The sequence below is a fragment of the Phascolarctos cinereus genome, unplaced genomic scaffold (genome assembly GCF_003287225.1).
Source record: "Phascolarctos cinereus isolate Bilbo 61053 unplaced genomic scaffold, phaCin_HiC Scaffold_8;HRSCAF=390, whole genome shotgun sequence".
Lineage (NCBI taxonomy): Eukaryota > Metazoa > Chordata > Mammalia > Diprotodontia > Phascolarctidae > Phascolarctos > Phascolarctos cinereus.
The window spans coordinates 27,994,136-28,017,508 of NW_027556291.1; the positions used below are offsets into that span (position 1 = coordinate 27,994,136).

The 23,373-nt window shown below is 47.1% G+C and overlaps 1 protein-coding gene across 2 annotated transcripts in view; it reads right to left on the bottom strand.

Annotated features, from left to right (window-relative positions):
- GABRQ (gamma-aminobutyric acid type A receptor subunit theta) overlaps positions 1-10,367 on the bottom strand; it is a 65,952-nt gene extending 55,585 nt beyond the window's left edge. Inside the window, exons 1-3 of one of the 2 annotated variants that reach the window (XM_020975084.2) lie at positions 10,215-10,367; positions 9,657-9,735; positions 6,166-6,254 (exon numbers count right to left, since the gene is read on the bottom strand). In XM_020975084.2, coding sequence (XP_020830743.1) covers positions 6,166-6,254; positions 9,657-9,727 — 160 coding nt within the window. In that variant the 5' untranslated portion in view covers positions 9,728-9,735; positions 10,215-10,367. Of the gene's footprint in view, positions 1-6,165; positions 6,255-9,656 lie in introns of both variants that reach the window. The other variant, XM_020975085.2, reaches the window with a different exon arrangement.
- Between the last annotated feature and the right edge of the window lie 13,006 nt (positions 10,368-23,373).

A 23,373-nucleotide genomic window follows, 5' to 3' on the forward strand; every position in this document is an offset into this window, starting at 1 on the left:
GAAAAAATCAGGCTACTATGAACCTGGACGGGGTGGGTGAGAAGAGATACTTCTACCCCAGAACCTTGTCTTGATCCCGCCAGCGGCTAGGCCCGTGCCCCTCAAAACTCCTTCTATTTATTTTCTTTTTTCTTTTTTTTAAGGCAATGGGGTTAAGTGACTTGCCCAGGGTCACACAGCTAGTATGTGTTATGTGTCTGAGACCAGATTTGAACTCAGGTCCTCCTGACTCCAAAGCCAGAGCTCTATCCACTGCGCCACCTAGCTGCCCCCTCCTTCTATTTATTTTCTACATAATTTGTATGTGACTCTACAGAGCCATGTTATCTCCCCTAAATTGAATGGAAGCTCCATGATGGGGGGAGTGAGAGGTTTTTCACTTTCATATCCCAGCACAGTGCCTGGCACAAAGTAAGGGCTTCACAAATACTTGTTGATTGACTGATTGAAAGGACTTCAGAGGCCATTTAAACCAGGGCTGCCAAATTCTAACAGAAACGGAGGCCACTAATTTACATATATATTGATTAAGTTTTAAAATGAAATGTTACATATATTTTATTGCATTTTTATTCATTTTGTTAAATATTTCTCAATTACATTTTATTCAATCTGGTTCTGGCTGATTGGGGGCAGGTGGGCTGTATATTTGACAACACTGATCTGGACTAACCCCCCTCATTTTACAGATAAGGAAACTGAGGCCCAGAGAGGGAACAGTCTTACTTAAAGTCACAGTCACATAGCTGAGCCAGTATTTATTTGTAAGATCATAGAAGAAGAGACTCAGAGGGGGAAAGGATCTTAGAGATCTCTGAGCCCGGCCCCTTTAAAGATGAGGAAACTGAGGCTGAGAGGTGCAGTCACTTGCCTAGTGTCACTCAGTTGCTAAGTAAGGTCAAATTTGAACTCAAGTCTTCCCGACTCTGAGTCTTGTGCTTTTAACCACTACCCTCTGGCTACAAATCTATTTTTCAACTGCACTATGATGTCACCAAAGAGTTAAAGTGACCATCAAGGGAAAATGGACTGGTGCATGCCTATTCTTTGACCTTCATGATGGGGCCAGGGAGGGGATGATAGGAGGGTTAGGATTGTGGTTAATGAGTATGTGTATAGGACATATTAAGCTTGGATCTCTCTGTCTCTCTCTGTCTCCCCTCTTTCTATCTTTCTCCCTATCTCTTTCTCCATCTCTCTCACTCCCCCTCTTTCTCCCTATCTCTCTTCCTCTCCTTCCTGCTCTCCTTTCTCCCTATCTCTCTCTCTCCTTTCTCCCTATCTCTCTTTTTCCCTCTCTCTCTCTCTCTCTCCCTCTCCCCCCTTCTTTCTCCCTGTCTCTCTTTCTCCCTCTCCCCCTCTCTCCTTTCTCCCCATCTCTCTTTCTCCCTCTCCCCCCTCTCTCCTTTCTCCCTATCTTTCTCCCTTTCTCTCTCCCTTTTTCTTCTCTCTTTCTTTCTTTCTCTCTCTCTCCCCCCCCCCCCGCCGCCTTTTGTATTTCTCTCTGTCTCTCTTTTTTTACTGGCTTAGTTGTCTGTCTCCCTTGCAGGACCTTTCTTACTCAGATACCAGGTGGCTGGCTTGTGTGGCAGCCAGGGGCCCTTCTAAGCATGGGATCTTGGGCAGTCATTCCAAACTCTGTCCCAGAGACAGCTCTGCTTGGAATGCCCCCTTTTATTTAACTCCAAAATTTCTCTCTCTGCTACCCCGATGCCTAAATGCCCACATCTGACTGAGCTCTTGCTCTAGGGAATGGGATCTTCAGTGGCCTCTGTTTATCATGCAAATATATTAATCTACTCATTCAGTCCAAAACTATCAAAGCTCAAAGGATGTTTGGGAGTAATTTGGTCTCTCTCATCTCTTTTTACAGATGGGGAAACAGGACCAGAGTTGGGGAGCAACCTTGCCCAAGGACACATATAGAGCTAGTGACAGAGAGTGAACTCAAATGCCAGGGTATCTGCCTTTTATTCCAGGGGTCTTCCCACTAACCCACTACTTTTGGTCTTAGCATTATCCATTTGTCTAGGCAGAAAGAGCTGAACCCTGAGGAGCTGGGCCAAAGACAGGCAGACTTTGACTGGGGAGAAGTTGGGAGGGACTCTGGAGCTAGGGGCCTGGCCCAAGGAGGTGGAGCACTCTCTCTACTGAGAGTCAGCATGAAGGCTTTGCTAGGGGCCAGTGAAAGAGTGGCAGGTGGTAGGTGGGGAGAAGCTGTCTTCCCCCTCTCGAGGTTTGGAGGCTCCCCTGCAGTGCCTAGGGCTGGGCTCTGCACACAGGGGGCACACACTCACTGCCTTTCATTCTGCCACTGTTCTCCTGTTCCAATCTCCTGGGGCCTCTGGTGACATTGGAGTCAGCCTCCTCTCCAGTCCCTCATGCATTCCTAATGGGCATCAGGTCCATCCCATAAGATAGTTGGGTTTCTGACCCTAGCAGAGAAAATGAAAGCGGGACAGAAGGAGAGGGGCCTTTGGGGAAGGTGATGGAGAGGGGCAGCTTTCAGTGGGCTGTGAAGCTGCATCATCCCTGCTAGCATGACCAAGGCTACCTCATCTGGCCCCTCAGATGTGGGCATCTGAAAGGGAGAAGTGTGTGTGTATGTGTGTGTGTGGGGGGTGCAGAGCAGACAGTGGGTCCTCCTGAGAGGTTAGGAGGATCATTCTGGGTGCTTGTGTTCCCAGTCCCTAGAACCCTAGGTCAGGCACACCAGGTGTTTAATAAGTAATGGACTGAATGATTACATGATCATAGGAGTCTAGATCTAGAGACAGAAGGGACCTCAGAGGCCATCTCATCCAATCCCTTCCTTTTACAGGAGAGGAAACTGAGGCCCAGGTGGCTGGGTCTAGAACTCAAAGGAATCTCAGAGGCCATCTCCTCCAATCTCTCCCTTTAACAGAAGAGGAAACTGAGGCCCAAGGATTTTAGGTGGCTGGGTCTAGAAAGGCCATCTAGCAAAATCCATCTTTTTACAGGTGGGGAAACTGAGGCCCAGGGATTTTAGGTGGCTGGGTCTAGAACTCAAATGGACTTCAGAGATCATCTGGTCAAACTCCATCTTTTTACAGGTGGGGAAATTGAGGCCCAGGGATCTTAAGTGGCTGGGTCTAGAACTCGAAGGGACCTCAGAGCCATCTTGTTTAGTCTCCTCCTTTAACAGAAGAGGAAACTGAGGCCCAGGGATTTTAGGTGGCTGGGTCTAGAGCTCAAAGAGACTTCAGTGGCCATCTACTCCAATCTCTCCCTTTAACAGAGGAGGAAACTGAGGCCCAGGTGGCTGGGTCTAGAACTCAAAGGGACCTCAGAGGCCATCTAGTCAAACTCTATATTTTTGCAGAAGAGGAAACTGAGGCCCAAGGATTTTAGGTGGATAGGTCTAGAAAGGCCTGCTAGCAAACTCCATCTTTTTTACAGGAGGGGAAATTGAGTCCCAGGATTTTAAGTGGCTAGTTCTAGAGCTCAAAGGGACCTCAGAGGACATCTACTCCAATCTCTCCCTTTAACAGAAGAGGAAACTGAGGCCCAGGGATTTTAGGTGGCTGGGTCTAGAGCTCAAAGAGACCTCAGTGGCCATCTAGCAAATTCCATCTTTTTACAGGTGGGAACCTGAGGCCCAGGGATCTTAAGTGGCTAGGTCTAGAACTCAAAGGGACCTCAGAGGCCATCTACTCCAATCTCTCCCTTTAACAGAAGAGGAAACTGAGGCCCATGGATTTTAAGTGGCTCGCTTAGAGGCACACTTAGGATCCTAGATCTGGAGCTAGAAGGGACCTCAGAGGCCATATTTTACAACCTCCTGCCTTTAGAGAAGAGGCCATGTGGTTCATGCCCTCATCTTTCAGTTAAGGAAGCAGAGGTCCAGATTTTGTTCTGCTGCCCCTGTGTTGTTCCTCTCTGCCCTTCCTGAGTGGAGCTCAGTCTATCTTTCCCACCAGCTAAGGTTCTCTTCTTTTTGCTTTTCTTCCCTCTGGTTCCTGCCCTATTAATCCAGCTCTTTTCATCTGTTCATTGCCTGTAGTCTCATTTTTGGCCCTCATCTCACTTCCTTGACTTTTTGCTTCACCACTCTCAGCATCTGCCTTCAAAGAATCATTTCAATGTCTTTTGACTAAATCTGTCATTTCCTTTTGGTATCTTAAGTCTTCCCCTCCCATACCCCCCACTACTGGCCTGTGACACGTGGTAGGAACAAAAGCCTACTGGATTGAGAGGTAGAGGATTGGGGTTCAAATCCCAGGTCTGTCACTCCTTCACTTACCTGTGTGACCTTTACCAAGATACTTTACCTCTGTTTGCCTCTTTCCTCACTGGCAAATTATGGTCTACCTCTCAGGCTTGTGGTGAACAAATGTAAAGGGCTTTGCAAACCATCAAGTGTTACAGGCAGGCAGCTCTTATTTGAGCAGGTGCACAGGTACTGGAGATGAGTATGCAATTGTGTAACTCTGCATGCCTCGCTTTTATTTTTCTTACCTTTGCTCTTCGGTGTCCAGGAGGCCTTCAATTCCAGTTGAGGCCAGTCACGATGACAGTCCCTAGGTACGTCTGTTTACATGTGCCATCTGTTTACATGTGCCGATCTCCCCCTCCCCTCCCTACTCCCCCCACCAGACTGGTTTCAATGTTGTGAGTGCCAGAAGTCTTTGCACACAATAGATGCATAATCCGAGCTTGCTATGCTTTGCATGCCTCCCTCCTCCTCAGTGCTGGGCTACATAAATGAGAGGTGTGTGAAAGGCCTTGGCAGAATTGGAGCCAAGCTCTGTAGGCTTGTGGTCCCTTATGGATGTTGCACATGTCCCCAGGCTCATGTAGGCTTTCTATACAAGACAATGGCAAAACCCACTTTGCACAAATCCAGGAAATATCCTTCCACGTTCACATCTGAAGGGGAATCAATGAAGTGGGGATAGTATTCTGTAAATGCAACAATGCTACTGCATATGCTAAGAAGGGGAAGTGACTTCCCCGCATACTTCCAAGTGGGACTTGAACCCATTTCTGGAAGAAATGTCTGCTGACTCTACCTTAGGAGAGACTGGGAACCTTTCCCTGTAAGGTGATACATCCCTTTGACACATGAGTACCCATCTACACGACAGTCCAGCTCCCCCTGGACTCTTGGGATGAGGGATTTGCTCAATTCCTGAGTGCCCAGGAGAGGATTTGGACTGAGGGGCTTTGGAGAACTTGTTCCCACCTCCCTCCATCAGCATATATTCAATTATTTGTGTACATGTGATATACAGAGCATAGTAACCACATAATAAATTCTCATTCATTCATTCATTCATTCATTCATTCATTCATTCATTCATGTGTTCCCCCCACCCCAGGAAAATGCAAACAACTAAGTCTTTGTCCCTGTATCTCCAGTGCCTATTTGCATGCCTTATGTATAGTAGGCATTTTGTTAGTGCAGGTTGGATTGCTAGATTGGATTGGGATAGCTTCAGGCTTCCTCACTGCTATAACATCAGGCACAGAGAGGGAAGAAGAGGAGCATGTTAACTAAGGTGGGTCTTGGACATTCATGTCATATGTCATATGTTATATGTTGGAGGGCAATCATGGCTGAAGCTGGAGCCAGGCAGACAGCCTAAGTTTGGGCCCTGTGTGTATACAGAAGCTCTAGGTGCCCTGACCATCTGCAGCTGTCTGGGCAGAGTTCTGGGCCCTGGCCATATTCATTCTGTCCACACCCATTCCTCTGCAGTGGAGGGGACTGGTCTGGCTAGGAGCGCTGCTGGGGGCAAAGAGCCACCCACGCAAAAGGAAGGGATGGGAGAGAGGAAGGCAAGGTGGGGGGGCAGTGTGATGAGACATGTAATGCGCTTTGCGAATCTTAGAGCGGCATTTCAATGAAAGCGCTTATGATTATGATTGTTATGGGAGGCAGAGCCAAGGGGGACAGGGAAAGGAGATGAGGGAAGGCGAGGGGAGGGGGACAATTGGGCAGAGCTAATAAGCCAAGGGTCTGGGTGAAGAGAGTGGCATGGGAGGCAAATGTAAAAAGAATCTGAAGCAATGGAAAATAGGGGGAGTCCACTGCCTGGGAAACTGGCAAGAGCCAGTCGCTGACTGGCTTACATCTCCTTTCTGTTCCCTTGACCACAAAGCGCCCTGGTGTTCGGCAAAAGGGAGTACAACATGGCTTACCTCCAAAATCAGGTCTGAGACGGACATCGTATCCCTTCAGCAGGCGGTCCACGATCTCTTTGACCTGAGTCATGTTGGCAGAAGTTTCGCTGAAAAAAAGAAGTTAATGTTAGGGGCCAAAACCCGAGGGAGGCTTCTTGTGTCTAAAAGGGCACTGCACCATACCTGCGTGTCCACAGAGGGAGGACTATTCCCACCTCCGCCCCGCCCCCTCGCACGGCCCCGCCTTCCCGCCCTTGTAGAGGCAAACGTATGCAGTCTCCTCCTTCACCCCTCTTCTCTCCTGCCTTCTTCACTTCTCATGTCATCCCCTCCCCTCCCCTTGCCTCATCATTCCTGATTAGCCCGACACAGCCTCTTGAAAAAAGGAGGGGGTCACTTGTGAAGCTCCCCACTAGGGGACCAGAAAAGACCCTGGGCCATTTCCCAAAGTTACGCCCTAGCCCAGGGTTTCCGTGTAATCTGCCCCTTACATCTTTCCCAAGCTCCCCGTCTTCATGTGTGTTTTCTCCCTCCGCCCTCCCCCCTCATCCCAATTTTTATTAGGCTCCGGAGATAAACAACCCGCTTTATGTGTGTGAGGGCATGTGTACACATCTGCACATGTGTGGGTAACTCTTCGAGCAGTTTCTGTGGCAGGTGCACCAGGTGGTGCACCTTGGTTCTCCCGCTCCGTGGTCACATTTCTCTTCTCTCCAGGCAGGCTTCTGGATACCATTCATGTGGCTAGTTCTCCTAATTTCCTCCCACCTGTTTTTGCATTTCTCTGTATATCCCAATTCAACTTCTCCCTTCCTCTCCTCCCCTCCCCTCTTTCTCGTGCTCAGGTCTATACAGAAGATTTATTTCCCTTTATGCTTTGTTTTCCTCAGGGAGTTCTAGAGAGAACTGTTTCCACTAGCGTCTCTAGCATCTTGTCACCCCCCCCCCCCCCCCCCCCCCGCATCAGCTTTGGCTGACAATAATTAGCCATTCTCTCCTATTAGCAGAGCCATCCCAGCTAGTAGTCTGTAGTCAAAAGCTGGGATGGAATGTGCCCCTGTCTCTGCGCTAGTGTGCGTGCTTATGTGTGAACTTCCCACTGCCTTGGATTTCTGAGTCCTTAAGATTTGGGGGGGGGCTAGGGGGCAGTTAATTAAACACAGGGAGACAAAACAGGAGGTGGTGTATCGGATACAGCAGAAGGGACAGCAACCCCCCCCTCCCGGAGTGATTATTGCATCCTTTTGTGTTTTGCTTTTTTCCCCAGGACCCTGGGGGCCTCACACCCTGGATACTATTTCCCTCTCCCCCCCCCCCAAGCTGGAAAACAGCCTTCCAACCCTAGAGCCACATCTTTCAAAATATACCCCTTCTTTCCCCGGTCAGTCTGGTCCTCTAAACCTGAAATGCCATGTTCCTATTGCCATCTTTGGCATCAAAATAGGCTTGAGGATTTTGCTGGTAGATCCATATGTCCTGGTGCCATTGTGCACACGTATGTTGTATGAACCTATGACAGAACTGTGTGTTTATGAATGTCTAAAGGTATATGACAAGTATGCAGCTGAGAGGCTCCTGTCCTGGAGAATGTATTTATCCAATCATATCACATCCTGCTCTGTCTCAAGATCTTGGGGTACATTGCTTTCTCTTTGGGAGGGGAGTAGAAGCATTTGTGTTTGCAGATTAAAGCCACTGTGTCGAGGTGCAGCAACTGGGGATCTTGACACTGGCTCTGTTTGCATGTTTGGATCTAGGGGTGTGTGTGTGTGTGTGTGTGTGTGTGTGTGTGTGTGTGTGTGTGTGTGTGTCTGGGCGTTTTGCATACTCATGGAGTTCCTTAGGGTTAGGGTTAGGGTTAGGGTTAGGGTTAGGGTTAGGGTTTCTTGCAAAATAATGCTCAGCTTCAAGCTCAGGATGTCTCTTCTTTTGTGTGAATGACAACTAAATCTTTCCTGGGCATCTTTTCATCATCTGTTGATCAGGAGAATTAATTTGATTTTAATGCCCTGTCTGTATTCTGGGTGCGTGCAGTTGCAGACAGCGCCTCTGTCTGTTCCCATCTTTGTGCCCTGTTATTTATTTAATTTTATTTATTTATTCATTTTCATTACCTTCAGGTATATACTTACGGCTGGATTTGATCAATTATTCAACGTTGTCAAGCAGAAAAATGAACTTTGGAGCACTCCCACAATCGACATTTATACATTAATTGTTCATAAATGGATAGGGGAACCCTGGGGCTATTTCCAAGATTGCTCATTTCCACAGTGTATATGTATTTGATCAGCCCGTGTTTATTGGTCCTGGGATGTATATACATATATATGTATATATGTATATATCACCTTTATACTTGAATGTTCTTCCTATCTATGTAAGCAGAATTCTTCATTTAAGGATCTAAAGGCTTACTATAGACAGCTCCATTTGTACCTTGGAAGCCTGCAGCCTCGAATAAGGAAAGTCTGCATTGAAGAGGCTGTGCTAATGATTTTGATGCGGTGGTGGATAGGAGGGGCAAGTCTACAAGGAGCGAGGATGCGCCCAGAACCCCGCCCCTAGAGAAACGCCAAGACTATTCGTCAGAACCCAGGTTGTCAAGGTGCCCAGGAGTCAGTGGTGTGAAAGCGCTGACTACTCCCCCCCCCCCCCAACACACCAGGGTCTGTGCTGCGGCTTAATTTTGGATAGGGAAGCGGTTCTATTTCGTGTTTATTAAGCCGCAGTTTGCCCAAGAATCCTCCTCTACGCACATACACGTGCAATCTGCCCCTGTCTGGTAGCCATCTCCTGTTCATTAGTGCAGGGGCTAGAGACCCTTTTCAGTCACAGCTTGGGCTTTTGGACAGTAATAATTGGCCATTATCGATTTCTGGAGATGAGGGGTGTCTTTAGACACACACCTGTGTATGCAGCTATATGGTCTAGTGTATGCGCACTTGCCCGTGTGGGTGGGTCAAAGGCTTGTCTGAGTGCGCGCATGGTGTGTGCGTTTGCGCATATGATCAGGCACTGCAGTAACAGGTTCAAATGGTTGATTTTACACTCCCCCCTCCCCTATCCCCCCCTCCTCCTCCTCCCTCGGGCTAGTGGGCACACCCCAGTCCCCCCTCCCTTTCTGCGTCTGTGGGCGCCACCCGTGTGTGTGTGTGTGTGTGTGTGTGTGTGTGTGTATGTATGTGGGGGGGGTGTCTCTGCGCTTTTGCGCAGGGGCTGCAGAGAGGCTGCAAGTGCGCGGGGGGGGCCCCGTATATGCTTTTCTGAGAGGAACTCACTCGTTTATGGCTATAACGATAAGACTAGGGACCCCGTTTTTTTCTGGAGCTGGATTGCGCAGCTATTCCGCTCTCTGGCTCCTTCTCCCCTCTCCCCTCTCCCCGCCCTCCTAGAACTCACAACGAGGTCTGGGGGCTACCTGGCTGGCGGGACCTTATTTCCCCGGTCCGAGCCCCCTCCCCTCCCCTCCCCAGGGTCCCACTCCCGGCCCCCGTGGGCCACCTTACCTTTGCGCGTGGCCGGCGAGACAAAGCAGCACCAGCGCAGCCAGGATCCCGCTCCACCTGTGCGCCAACATCGTGCCTCCTGTACAGGACAGACACGAGGAACTGGGATACAGGGTCAGACTGGAACAGCAGCGGCGGCGTAGGAGAGCGCTTCGGGGCTCTCTTGGGCGGGAGATCCCTAGCCTGCCACTAACTGGGCGAGGAGAGGGGGAAGGGCCCGGGCAGGGGAGAACCCTCACCCAGAGGGGGGAGGACCCGAAAGGGATGTAGCCTTCGGTCTTTATCTCTGTCTCCCTCTGTCTCTGTCGGGGAATGAGAGCTAGGTTTAGCGTCGCTTTGGGTTGGAGGCGAAGGGAGAAATTCCCGGGGAGAAGAGGAGGAGGAGGAGAAGGAGAAGGAGGAGGAAGAGGAAGAGGAGGAGGAGGAGGAGGAAGAGGAGAAGAGCTGCCTCTCCCGAGGGGCTCAGCACGGGCTCGGGAAAAGGGTTTCGGATATACCGAGGGACAGGGAAAAGGGTTGGAAGCCCTGCCCTGTCCCCCTGCCTTCCGTTACCCCTACCTCCCAGTCTGGTTCCTAGCCTTCTGGTCTCTGCTCCTGTTCGCCTGCCCGCACCCTCCGCTCTAAGAGCTCTCTGCCTCTTGCCTGCAATTTTGCTACCCGGGTTCTGCAGACGCAGTGTGGCTGGGGCTGCCCACCTTCTGAGACGACGAAGCTGCGATCGAGGGGAGGGGACTAAAAAGGAGGGAGGGAGGCGGGCGGAGATGGGAGGGGGAGCAGGAGGAGGAGCAGGGTGAGTTATCTGGCAACACAGTTTGCTTCCAGATTTTCAGCCCCCCCTTCCCCTCCTCTTTGTCTCGCCTCTCCCCCCTCCCTTCGGAGTCTGGCTTTGCGCGTCGGGGTGCTAGGATGGCGCCTCTGCTGTTACTGCGGCTCTTGCAGCTGCGCCAGTGGCTGGGGGAAAGGGTGCTCAGCAAAGGGGGGGCCCTAGTATCTCAAACCAACGACCACCGATCCCCTTCTCCCTCCCTCCGCCGCAAAGGGCAAAACCAGGGCTGCAGGAAGAATGGCTACCAAAAGCAAAATTGCCTTTTTCTTGTTGCTGCAGATGTTTTGGAGTTTTTCTGCTCATTGCAAAGTCATGGTTGTTGGGGGGGGGAGTGGGGGAGATGGAGAGAGGAGTTTGCAGATTAAAAAAAAATCTGGGCAAATTGGGATCCTCACGTCATAGCTGACACCATTAACCCCTGCTAGCTTGGAAGGGGTTTGGGTAGGAGGGAGGTTTGATTGGGAGACTTTGGAGACTTTGGGGTTCTTGGGGTACCCTTTGGGAAGCCAGGGAAGGAAGTTGGAGCCGCAGCCAATACAGCCAGTCTAGTGCATTCCCAGCTTCTCGCTGTCCTTTTCAGCTCAGCCCGCAGAGCTCCAAGCCCCAGTCTGCCTCTAGAAGGTTCTAAGCGACCCCACCCCACACTCCAAAGGCTGTCCTGGCACGGGGAGGGGGGAGTGTGCTGGAGTCTTCCTCCTTCCAGAGCTGTTGGCCGAAGGCCAATTCCTCTGAGAGATGGCAGCCACAAGTGTTAAACTCAGGAACTTCTGCCTTTGACCAGCCAAATGCTAGGAAGCCTGGCCACCCACTTGGAGGGCAGTTTCACCAGCAGAGACCACATGGAAATCTCTTAGCAGAAGGCCAAGGCTCACCTGCTGTCCACCCAAGGACCCCTAGAAACTACAGGCAAAGACTAAGGCAGGGCTCAGCCCCAGCCTGTCGGACCCCTAGGACCAATGTGCCAGCCAGTGAAGCATAGCTGACATGGGGACAGATATTCATGCTTGGTCATCACTCATAGGAGCTTCACTGGTAAGGATTTAAGGGGCCTCCTGTCCCCCTCTCTTTCTCTTCTCCCCCTTTGTTAGCCTCAGACTCAGATACAGTGGTCTGGAAATTACCCAAAGTCCAAGCTGAAAGGAAAAAGTGATCAACAACACTTCCCCCCCCCCTTTTTTTACAGAGAAGGAAACTGAGGCGCGGTGTTGTGAGTGACTTGTCGGAGGTTACACAGTTCGTTAGTGGCAGAGCTGACACTAGTGGCCAGGTCTCTTGACCCCCACGCCAGTGTTTTCTATGAGTTAAGGTGAGGAAGCCTTTCACTCATTCCACCAGACAGACATTCCTGCCTAAGTAGCTTCTGTTCCTCCAGCCGCTTACTCAATTGGTCAGCAGGGGGCGCTGTACAAAGAGACTAGAATGCTACAGGCTGCAGATAACGTGTGTGTGTGTGTGTGTGTGTGTGTGTGTGTGTGTGTGTGTGTGTGTGGTGGTGGTGGTGGTGCTGAGCCGGGGCCACTCCAGCCCTCCCCAATTTTTGCCGCAGATTCTAAGTGAGCAGCCTCTAACTGCTAGCCTTGGAGAGAGGTGGGAGGGGAAGCAAAGTGAAGGATGCTCCTTGCATTTCTCCCCATAGGAAGGGGTAATCACCCTTTTCTCTTTTCTGTTTTTTGGGGGGCTATATAGTAAAACCTCCATTTGGCAGAATCCATCATTGGATTAAAAAAAAACATTTTCAAGCACCTCACTTTAGGAGAAAAGAACAAATGAAGCTAGATCCAGCTCACATTGGAGGTTTTAGTAGAAAAAGAGACCAATGACCAGTGAGTGAGTGAGTGAGTGAGTGTGTGTGTGTGTGTGTGTGTGTGTGTGTGTGTGTGTGTGTGTGTGTGTGTATTAGGCGAGGGGAGTCAAAGCACATTTGTCCCAACCTTCTGAACCTGTTCTGCTTCCATTGGGTGGCCTGGCCTCTGCGGATTATGTTTAGAATGATGATCATCCCCTCCCTCTCTCCAAGAGGAGAATAATAATAATAATAATAATAATAATAATAATAATAATAATAATAATGATAAAAGGTCAGCCATGCTCACTAGACTAGCCTGTGTTTACTGAGACCAGAACATGATTAATACATTTTAAAAGGGTGAAGGCAAAAGGGATTTCAGATTCACCTAGCTGGCCAGAAAATTCTATTAGCCAGAACTCCAGCCCCTCTCTACTCCCCCCCCCCCAATCCTGGGGTATTTTGGAGAAATGAGGTCTGATTGCATATTTTTGCCTGTTGTAGTAGTCAGATTGGGGCAGTCTGCAAGCCAAGTCATCCTGGAAATCTGAGCTTTTCTGTATAGTTGAAGATTTAAGGATTAAGATTCTTATATATTAACCACTCTGGATGGAGAACTAAAATATATAATATGCTCCCCTCCCTCCCCCCCCTCCCCTTGAATGCACGGGGACGTTTCTTTCATGACTTTGGGCAATATGAACAGTACTATAATGTGGGGGTGCCCTTACGGACTCATGGGGGTGTGTAGGGCATTATTCAATTCTTTTCTTTTTATTTCCACTACACTCCTTTGCTGATGTGATCCACTTCAGGACCCCAACTTCTCCTGCCTTCCCCTCCTCTCTTCTTTTACAGATTCATAGCATCTCCAAATTGAAAAAGCCCTTCACTGGGACAGTCACCTGCTCGGGTCAACATCGAGTATACTCTACAAATAACCAGTCCAACCTCTACCTAAACATGAATCCATTCTAAAGAGAAACCTGCCACCAAGGTACCCAAGGTAGCCCATTCTCCTTTGGGATAGCCCTCATTCTTAGGAAGTGTTTTTCTTAGGTGGAGCTGAAATTTGCAGCTCTCCTCTCTCTTAAAGAAAAGGCAGAACTACTCAACTTAATTTGGTTCTTTTTTTGGTTTGTTTGTTTTTACTAAGGAGAATAATCTGACTGGGGAAGGCTAGAATAACGTTGATTAACTGGGAATGGAAGCCCAATACAGGTGAGATGATAAGATCACCTAGCTACCCACAAGAAGTCTAAGTCAGCAGGCCCTCAAAAACTAAATCTGAGGAAATGGAAAGAACCACCGTGTCATTGCTGAGACACTGAGAGCAGTCTTTGAAAAATGGAGACTAAGGCAGGTGCTACAAGGGGAAAAAGAGGTAAATGGGCCCCAATAGGAAAGAGGATGTGGATGGCAACTTCCTCTGAAATTTGACAAATAAAGGAATTGAAGTGGAGAATCTGTCAGGACCACTCTCACTCAGACATCTTATGATCCCTGTTTTTAAGGTACCTTGGAATACCCCATCTAGGCTGCAGGAAGAGGATTTTGATGGAGGGAGCAGCCACATATCACATATGGGGGCATATTGTTCTTGTTCTTGGGAAGCTTCTCCAGGACTCTGAGTTCTGCCATTGTATGTGCTTCCTGCCTAGGATGAAGGGGAGTTGATGGCAGGTCATTCTCCCAACCCTGCCTCTCTCCTCCCAATTTTTTTTTGTGTGAAGAGGCCTCTGAATCACAAACTAAGTGGATGGAGAAGGAACAAGGGCCAAAATGGCCCTGGAATTTAGACTGGTTGAGCTTATTATTTGCTTGTTTACCAGAATGTCTGGATGGAACATACCTGCACTCAAAAAGCCCCAAGAAAATTGTGTGGCATACAAAGAGTCTTAAAATCAGAGTCACAAATATCTTGGTCCCTCCTCCTGTTGTTTCAGAGAATCGAGGCCCCCCTGCTTTCTTTTTTAATGATTGAAAATACATTTACTATGTGTCTCTCCCCCTGCCCCCCTGCTGACTTTCAATGCAGCTTAATATACATGAGGGAGGGAGGAGGGGGGAAAGGGGAAGGGGGAAAGAACTGTTACCTGCCCTTCGAGGTTGCCTGACATAGAAGAAAGAGGGCTGGACCTAGTGTCAGAACACCTGGGTTCTAGTATGTGCCAAGCATTGTGCTAAGCACTTGGGATACAAAATAAATCAAAATGGTCCCTGATTAAAACCCTATAGAAATGGAAGATGTTTTTCAATCTGTGACTGAGAGGATTGGACTTCACTGACAATTTCTGAAGGTCCTTGAAGGGAAGGGAGGGGAAAGGAGGGGGATGGTGTTTGGATTTTAGGGGAACATCTTCCCTGTTATTACTAATCAGAAGACTGCTGCTTGATAATCTGAGCCTTCTCTGTACTAGAACGAAATTAATTTTCCTCTAAGAGCTACACGTGGCATATACCACATCAGGGCTGAGATGGTGCTTGAGTCTGAAATGCTGTCTGCAACTGAGCTCTGAGGCAGGGGAAAATAAGCTTCTGTATTTTTCCTGATAGAAAGCCAGTTAAAGAGTTACCTTTGCTACTCCCCCCCGCCCCCAACCCCAAGCATTCCCTACTTAGACACTGGGAACAGAATACAGAAGGGGTCCTTGGAATACCCTGTTGTTACTATTTGGGGCTAAAACACATAGGGCAGCATCTTGGCTTCACTAGGAATAAAATGATTTCAATCTATTGATTGCAATGCAGATCATTGTAGCAAGCGCTTTCTCTCCTCTTGGCCTCGGTTTCCTCCTCTGTCCAGTGAGGGGTCTGGATTAGATGGTCTCCAAGGCCTTTTCCAGTTCTGATGGTTTGAGATTCTCTGGGGCCCACATTCCAGTGGATTTGGAGTTCAATTTCCAGTTTAATGCTATTCTCATTCTCTCCTCTGCCATTTTCTTGTTAGAGACTCTCAGTTCTCTGGTTTGAGGGAACTTCGTTATAGAAGGAAGGATGGCTGAAGGAAGGTGGGAGTTGGGGGGGTGGGGGTGGCATTGATAGAGAACTAAAGTGGGGTGATGGTCAGGAGGAACAAAAATGGGGGAGAACATGGAGGGCACGGGAAAAAGTAAAGCAGGACGGAGAGGAGAGACAGAGCACTCATGAGCTTGCTGAGATCTGGGGGAAACTTGGTGTTCTGGGCTGCCTGAAGCCAGAGTAGGCTGGTAAAGGAGGTGAAAAGAAGGGAAGTTCTGGGCTACATGAAGCCAGAGGTTGGGGTGATGCTTGATAATATTCTATGTGAAGGACAGTAGTCTATCCTAATTCCAGCCACCATCATGGCAGGCATGGACGGGCCTTTTTCTACAAAGTTTCTACAAAGGATTTCTACGGTTGAGTATTGACCATATAAGAAAGTGCTCACATTCCACAAGTGATGCAGCTCATTTTCTCTTGGGGTATACAAACTTCAGTTGGGGGGTGGAGAAGGGCAAACCTGTGGATCACTCAGTTCTGTGTCTCTGACCTGATTGACACTGAATGCCTTTTCCCCCAGTCGACACAGTCTTCAGAGTACCCTGACATCTGAATAGGAGGCCTGGGGGTAACCCTGTATTGATTTTAATTACCTCCTGACCCTGTGTACCATGTGCCACCTCCTTTCAGGCTCCTTCTAAATCATGTAGTTCTTTATTGTGTCCATCCCAATAGAATATAAGCTCTTCGAGGAGAGAGACTATTCTTGGCTTTGTAGCCCCAGCACCTGGCACAATTCCTAAAAATGTCCTTTCTCTTCTCAAATACTCCCAGAAAACTTAGTTGCGATCTCCCCTTTGCCCTCATCACTCCTTCCTTCTTTCTACTTTGAATTACATTTAGTTCACGTTATATCCCTCCCTCTAAAGAATGTAAGCTCTTTGGTGGGTGGGTACTATTTCCTTTGTTTTCTTTGTACATAATAGACACTTAATAAATGTTGCATTGAATTAAATCAAGGCAGAATCTAGATGTCTTCATTAGCCCAGGACAGAGGATGAGGAGGAACAAGAAGCCTAGTGATGTCAAAGTGGAGTAATATGTTACTTGGGGGAAGTGTATGGAGGGATGGGTGGGAGTGGTCACAGAGCTAACAGAGCCAAGGTGCAAGGCACAGATCCAGAGTCAGAAAGTGTCTCTGAGATTTTGTATAGATTTTTCTGTGTTTGTGTTTTCCACCAGTAACGTAAGCTTCTTGAGGGTAGGGACTATTGTATTCTTATCTTTGTGTATGCAGCAGTTTGTTGGACTGTTGAATTAGAATTAACCTTGCCTAAAATTCCAACCATCAGTGCCTTGTTGGGATGGGGTGGTGTTACATCTTAAGGGAAGGAGGCCTTCTATGAGGCATGCCTGCCTTGAGAAATGGAAGCCAGCAAATCACTAGATGGCAGAGCATCCAGTCATTCAGTGCTGACTTGGGCTTTGTCCCACATCTCTACGGGCAAAATTGGTTTGTCCACCTAGGTCTCTTTGCCACATAAAACCTTGTTGCCTGAATCCACATTTGATGAGTTCCTCTAAACCTCCCTATCACTCCTTGCATCATCTCCTATTTTCTCCTCCAGGACTTCCTCCATTAAAAAAAAAACACCACAACAAACCTATTTCTCAGTCAGATTCTTCCCATTTCTCCGTGTTATATAAACACAAATCTATGCAATAGTACAGCAGACAGGTACCTTGGAGAGCGACTCCAGTTCTCTCATTTTATGGATAGGGAAACTGTGACCCAGACCGTGAAAGCTACTTGCCTAGGGTTACAAAGTGACCTAGCAGCAGAAGGTAAGTCTCTTCTGCCTTCTAGCCCCATGCTCTTTTTATTACAGCCCCCTGACCCAAGGGGTGCTGGGATAAGAAGAATGTCTCACATGTGAGACTTAAAAAACAGTAATTGAGTCCCATTGTGACTGACAACAAGGGGAATAAAAATCTAGCAAGCCAGAAAGGAAATTCTCTGTTGTACTAAATGATGCTTACGTGGCTAGAATCCATTCAGCTAAGTAGTGGAGGGGATGGCTCATACTAGAAGGATCTGGCAGACAGTGGCATCCTATCACCATTCTGTCAGCACCATATATCGTTCAGACCCCTGCCCTATAAGGAAGAGCTGCAGTGGAGGTGGGGGAGCAGGTCTGGTCAGTATAAGGTAAGACTACCATGGGCCACCCAGGTTTCAAGAGGAAGGTGCATGGATGTAGTCCACAGTATGTGACAGAGCTGGCTGCTCATCTGGTTTAGGGGATGTCAAACAGAAAGGGGAACTGTTTTCTTTCTTTTTTTTATTGCAGCTTGACACTTTATTTAAATATCTTATCTTTCCAATTACATGTAAAAACAATTTTAACATTTGTTTTTAAAAATTTTGAGTTCCAAATTCTCCCCCTCCCTCCCCTTCCCCCTCATTGAGAAGGCAAGACATTTGATATAGGTTATACATGTGCAGTCATGAAAAATATATTTTCGTATCAGTCATATCAGTGACACAGCAGTGTTGAAAAGGTTGGTCTGGGGTTTGGCTATCTGTTGTCTTTCTACATGGACTTCTTTCATTACATTTTCGGAGATGAGAAGGTCTTATTTCTTAAATTATCTTTGAAAGAAAACACAGACCACAGACCACTCCAAGAAAATAAATAAAGTAAAAATAAAGGATGCTTTGATCTGCCTTCAGACTCTATCAGTTACTTCTTTGGAGTTAGAGACCATTTTCAGCATAAGTCCTTCAGACTTGCCTTGGATTGTTGTATTGCTAAGAATAGCTAAGTCATTCACCATTGATCATAGTACAATGTTGTTGTTACTATGTACACTGTTTTCCTTGTTCTGCTCATTTCACTTTGCATTGGTTCATATATGTTCCTCCAGGTTTCTCTGAAAGAATCCTGCTTGTTATTTCTTATAGTGTATTAGTATTATGCCACAACTTGTTCAGCCATTCCCCAACTGATGAGCATCCTTCTGATTTCTAGTTCTTTGCCACCACAAAGAGAGCTGCTATAAATATTTTTGCACATGTAGATCCTTTCTTTTTTTTGAACTCTTTGGGATACAGACCCAGTAGTGGTATTGCTGAGTCAAAGGGTATATATGGTTTTATAGTCCTTTGGACTGGCTTGCCCAGTGTGGCCTGGGCTGGACTATGCCCCATTCTCATCCCAGTGAGGCAGACCTTTCCTGCTGACTCTCTAAGTTGTCTTAGGCTGAAAAAAATATTTCACATTGTCCTTTTGTTGGTTCTGATGCTCCAGAATTCATTTTGAGGCATTATTTTAAAGTTGTTTGGAAGAGAATTTGGGACAGCTCAGGCAAGTCCCTGCTTTTACTCTGCCATCTTGGGACTGTTTTATTAAGCTCTATGTAAAGGCACCTTTCTTGGCTGTACCGCCCAGGTTCTGAGCCTTATCAACTTAAGCCAGCACCCCTGTTCTCAGGGATTGCAAGCATTTTTCAAAATGGAAGTGGTCTCTATTTTGGGCTTCAGCATGTGGGTCTACTCTAACTCCTGAATCTGATGAGGAAATAGGCAGCAGAAGTTGGAGTACAGATTATTGGGAAGAACGGAAGGTATTTGGGCAGCACCAATTCCCGTATAATAAAATAAACTGGAGAGGCAAGGTGGAATAGTGACTAGGGGGCTGGCCATGGAGTCAGGAAAACTGGAGTTTTACTCTTGCCTCTGACATATGCTGACTTTTCAACCCTGGGTAAGTCACTTAACATCTCAGTTCGCCACATATCTCTCCAAGATTATAAGTTGCAGAGGAGATTCTGAGCTGCATTGGTGGAAGGAGTCTCCACGTGATGATACTTTCAATCTGGAAAAGCCTATCACAAGGCCTCTGGACAGCTCCAAGATTCCTAATGAGTGGGATCATGTGGTTTAATGCTGGAAGAGAGCTTAGAGATCTATTGGCTAGGAGATTCTTACCTTGGGATCCATCGACCCTTACCCCAATAAAGGTGCATGGATAGATTTAACAGGGTCCTTAAACTTGGACAGGGAAAATTCTGTATTTATTTTTACTATCTTTTGGTTTCCTTTTTAATCCTGTATATTTTATTTTGTGCATTTAAAAAACACAATTTGGAGAAGGCATCCATAGGCTTTACCTGGCTTCTAGAAGGGCCCAGGACACAAAGGTGAAGAAACCCTGATCTAGTCCAACTTGCACATCTTATCAAGGGGAAAACTGAGGCTCAGAGAGGGGAAAAGATGTGGCAAAGCCTGGGTTTGAACCCAGGTAACTCTAAATCAAGCCTTGTTCATTCAAGTGGCCTGGTCATGTAGGTCTTTAACTCCACCCAATGCTCCTTATTTCAGAGGAGTTGTCATATATGGAACCCACTGATTAGAGGTACAACAACAAACTGGAGGAAAGCTCACCTTCATTCCTACTTCAGGTCCTGGGAAAGGGCATGAGACTGGGGGTGGGGGAGAAGAAAAATAGTACAGATTGTGAGAGCCCTAGTTGAATGTATAGTCATATCACAGGAGAGGTACTTAATTAATAATTGTTGATTGAATATATTTACAAATACAAATCAAACACAAATTGGAATCCATAGGAAGATTACTAGGGTGGTGCCATGGGAAAATTTAGCCCATAGAAGGGAAGACTTGGTGGGGGGAGCATTATAGTTGTTTTCAATTATTGAAAGACTGTCAGGTGGAAGAGGGATTAGCTTTGTTCAGCTTGGCCCCAGAAGGCATAACTATGAGCCCTGGGTGAAAGGTGCAGAAAGGAAGTTAGAGACTATGTTGGGAAAAATTCCCAACAATGGAGAGCTATCCCAATGTAGAAAGGGGTTCATTGGGAGGCAGTTGGTTCCCCATAACTGAAGGGGTTTAGGCAGAGACTGGAGGGCTTCTTGGTGGGGTGGGGTGGGGTTTGAAGGGCTATTCAATCCATCCCACCCTAGGCCACTGAGGTTCTTTCTGACACTGAGATTTCACAAGGCTGTGATTTTGTTTCTTAAACTAGCAGGTCCATGGCATCTTTGCTGTGACCCAGGAGGCACTGCTTAGCCACGAGCTTTCCAGATGAAGTCAAAGCGACCCTCTTTATATGTATGAAATAGAAAGAAGGCAAGAGAGTCTCTTTCCAATGAAATGCTTTGGTGTGACATTCTGTTCTTGTAGGGGTTTGCTTTGGCTCATTAAAATAAATGAAAGAAGGAGGAAATAGGACTGGGAGTTACAGTCTGGGGGGGGTATCTTCTTAGACCCCCATGTTACTCAAATCCGTTTCCTGATTGCAGAGAAAATAGAGCACTCATTTGACAGATGGCCTGACTTTGAATTTCAGCTCTGTCTTTGTGACTTTGTGCAAAGTAGTACCCCTCTCCTGGGTCTTAGCTTCCTTATTCATGAAATGAAGGAATTGGGCTCAATGGACCCCCAGGCTGTGTCCAGAAAGGCTATCTAGAACACCAAATTATGTACCTACTGATAAACCCACCTCATTAATTTATAAAGTCCCACCATAACCCCTAGATATGATTATGATCATTCACAAAGTAAAGAACAACTCTTCGTAGGTTGTTTATGGGATCCCGGAACCCAGCCTGTCCTGTCTAAAGATGTTTTTTCCAGAAACTTAATTAGCCAGTTTTGCAGTATCCTAAACCTCAGTAGTGGTTGTCTTACCTTAAAGTTTCAAATAACTTGACCGGGTCTGGTTTTTCACGTTGCACACGTTCTAAGGCTTCCAGCAGTTTCTGTTGATACTGTTGGTCCGAGTGGAACTAATATGTCCCCTCTCCTCTCCAGCCACTCTCTCAATGCAGTTTCTATAGCAGCCAGACTTTGGCCATTTACACCTTTCTATCAGCAGCCTGATCTCAGCTATCGCTGTGGATGCAGAACATGAGGTTTGAGATCACTGGTTCATGATGGGGCACAAGACAAAACATTGGCTTTCTTCATATGTCTCATTTGCCTGCCGTGAGCAGGAATGGCAATTCTGTATTGACTTACTCCTGACCTGCTTCCAAGGCTCAATGAGAAATGGACTACCTATAAAGAACTGTCATCTCCTTAGAAACCAAGGCTTCTAGAAATGAAGTCTAATCCATTCTTTCTCTATCTCTGTCATGTTTCCTGCAGCCAAGGCCCCTTCCCCTTAATAAAGAGGAAGCCAAAGGCCCTGTCTTTAAGCCCCTAGGTGGTACAGAACTTTCTGTGAGTTTTTAAGTCTGTCTCAAGGATATTGTAGCCTTGATCATTGATACAATGAGGGAGCCTGGCAAAATGGTAGCAAGGACCCTCTATGTCCAAGAGTCCTTACCAGACAGAGTAGAGGTGGGCAAATGGTCCTGAAATGTCCTAGCATAAAAAGTAGTTGAAGCCCTTGGGCAGCCGTTGGAATGACTATTGCTAAGGGCCTCCCCTGGATGCTATTTCTTTAAGTTTCTGGAAAGCCCTAAACTCTTCTATTCCCATTCCTGGGTCACAATTCCAAACTGCCCAGACAACAGAATCCAAGCCTCTGTGTTAAAAACTAGTGCAGGAACACAACTAGGGTCATAGATCAGCTTTCATCTGCCCTTGCGTTAGAGAAGGGAGGAAGTATTTTGTCTATGTTGCCAAATGGCAATGGTATACAAATGTCACATTTGTCAACCTCTAGTACTATTCACTGCATAGTATATGGGAGTGTGGAGTGGCCAACCAGGCAAGATTGAGAGGAATTGTATAGAGGGTCAATTGTGTTGATTTGTGGTTCCTTGACATTTTTTGCTGTGCCTTGTGTGTAGGGCATCTGGCTACTGACCCAATGGCTAGTGTCTCTATGAAAGTGCTAATCCAGGGGTGGGGAACCTGTGGCCTCAGGACCACATGTGGCCCTCTAGGTCCTCAAGTGCGGCTCTTTGACTTGAGTCCAAACTTCACAGAACAAATGCCCTTAATAAAAGGACTTGGGCTCAGTCAAAAGACCACACCCAAGGACCTAACCTCAAGGCCACAGGTCCCCCACCCCTGTTAATGTCTTCCTGTCTACCTCTCTACCTTGTATTTAACTTACTGGTACTTATTTGTATTTATTCTCTACATAGTTATATATTTGTATTGGCTAGTATTTCTATAATGCTTTAGCATCTGCTGACCACTGTCCGTAACATGCCACCTGATCCTGACATCCCCCTTGCAAAGCAGGTGCTATTATTATCTCCATTTTTTACATGAAGAAGCTGAGGCTGAGAGGGGTTGAGTGAACTTGCCCAGGTTTGCACAGCTAATAAACATTGGAGGTAGAGTTTGAACTCAGTTCTCTCTGACTCCAAGCCCGGCACACTAGCCACTATACCACCTGCCTGCCTAGATGTATTTGCTGCCTTTCCACTTAGACTGGCAGCTATTTGAAAGTATCCCCAGCACTTAACATAGTGTTTCACACAGTTGGTACTTAATAGATGCTTGTTGACTGGTTGACTTTCTGGCAGGAGTTATGTGACACTGCTGTGTTCTTTGAGTGTCTCTGTGTCCCTGGTTGAGTGCTATATTGTTCCACACCCTGGACACAGTACTTGGAAAGGCATATCTGAACAGTGATGGTGTTTGTCACAGATTCAGCCTAGCAATGAATAGCCAACCTGTCCTGGCCTGAGCTCCAATATTATTCCATTCTTAAAGAAGAGATACTGGGTGTTGGGCACCAGGTTGTGACATCTTGGCTGCTTAAGTGGCTTCATCATAACCTTGATTCACCTGGACCTCCTACATTCATGATCATTGATGCTTTCTTGTGTCTGACTCCTAAGGGACAGATATAAGGGACCCTGGGATAACCTGTGACAACCTGACCTCCGAGCTGATTGGCGGAGGCAAAACAACCTCTTCTCTCACTCTGGACTTCTAACTCCATAGATTTCCACCCTTGTTGAGCTCCTTTATTGAGACACTTTTTCTTATGAAACATTATAGTAACAGTTCTTCAATATCAGAGACACATGCCTGTATTGGAAATCATAGCAATCCTTGAAACTTAAAAATCAGGGCAGTGAACTGGGAAAGAAGACTGGATGGAGTTAGAGGAACTGGGCTCCAATCTTTGCTTTGCTACTTACCATGTGTGTGACCA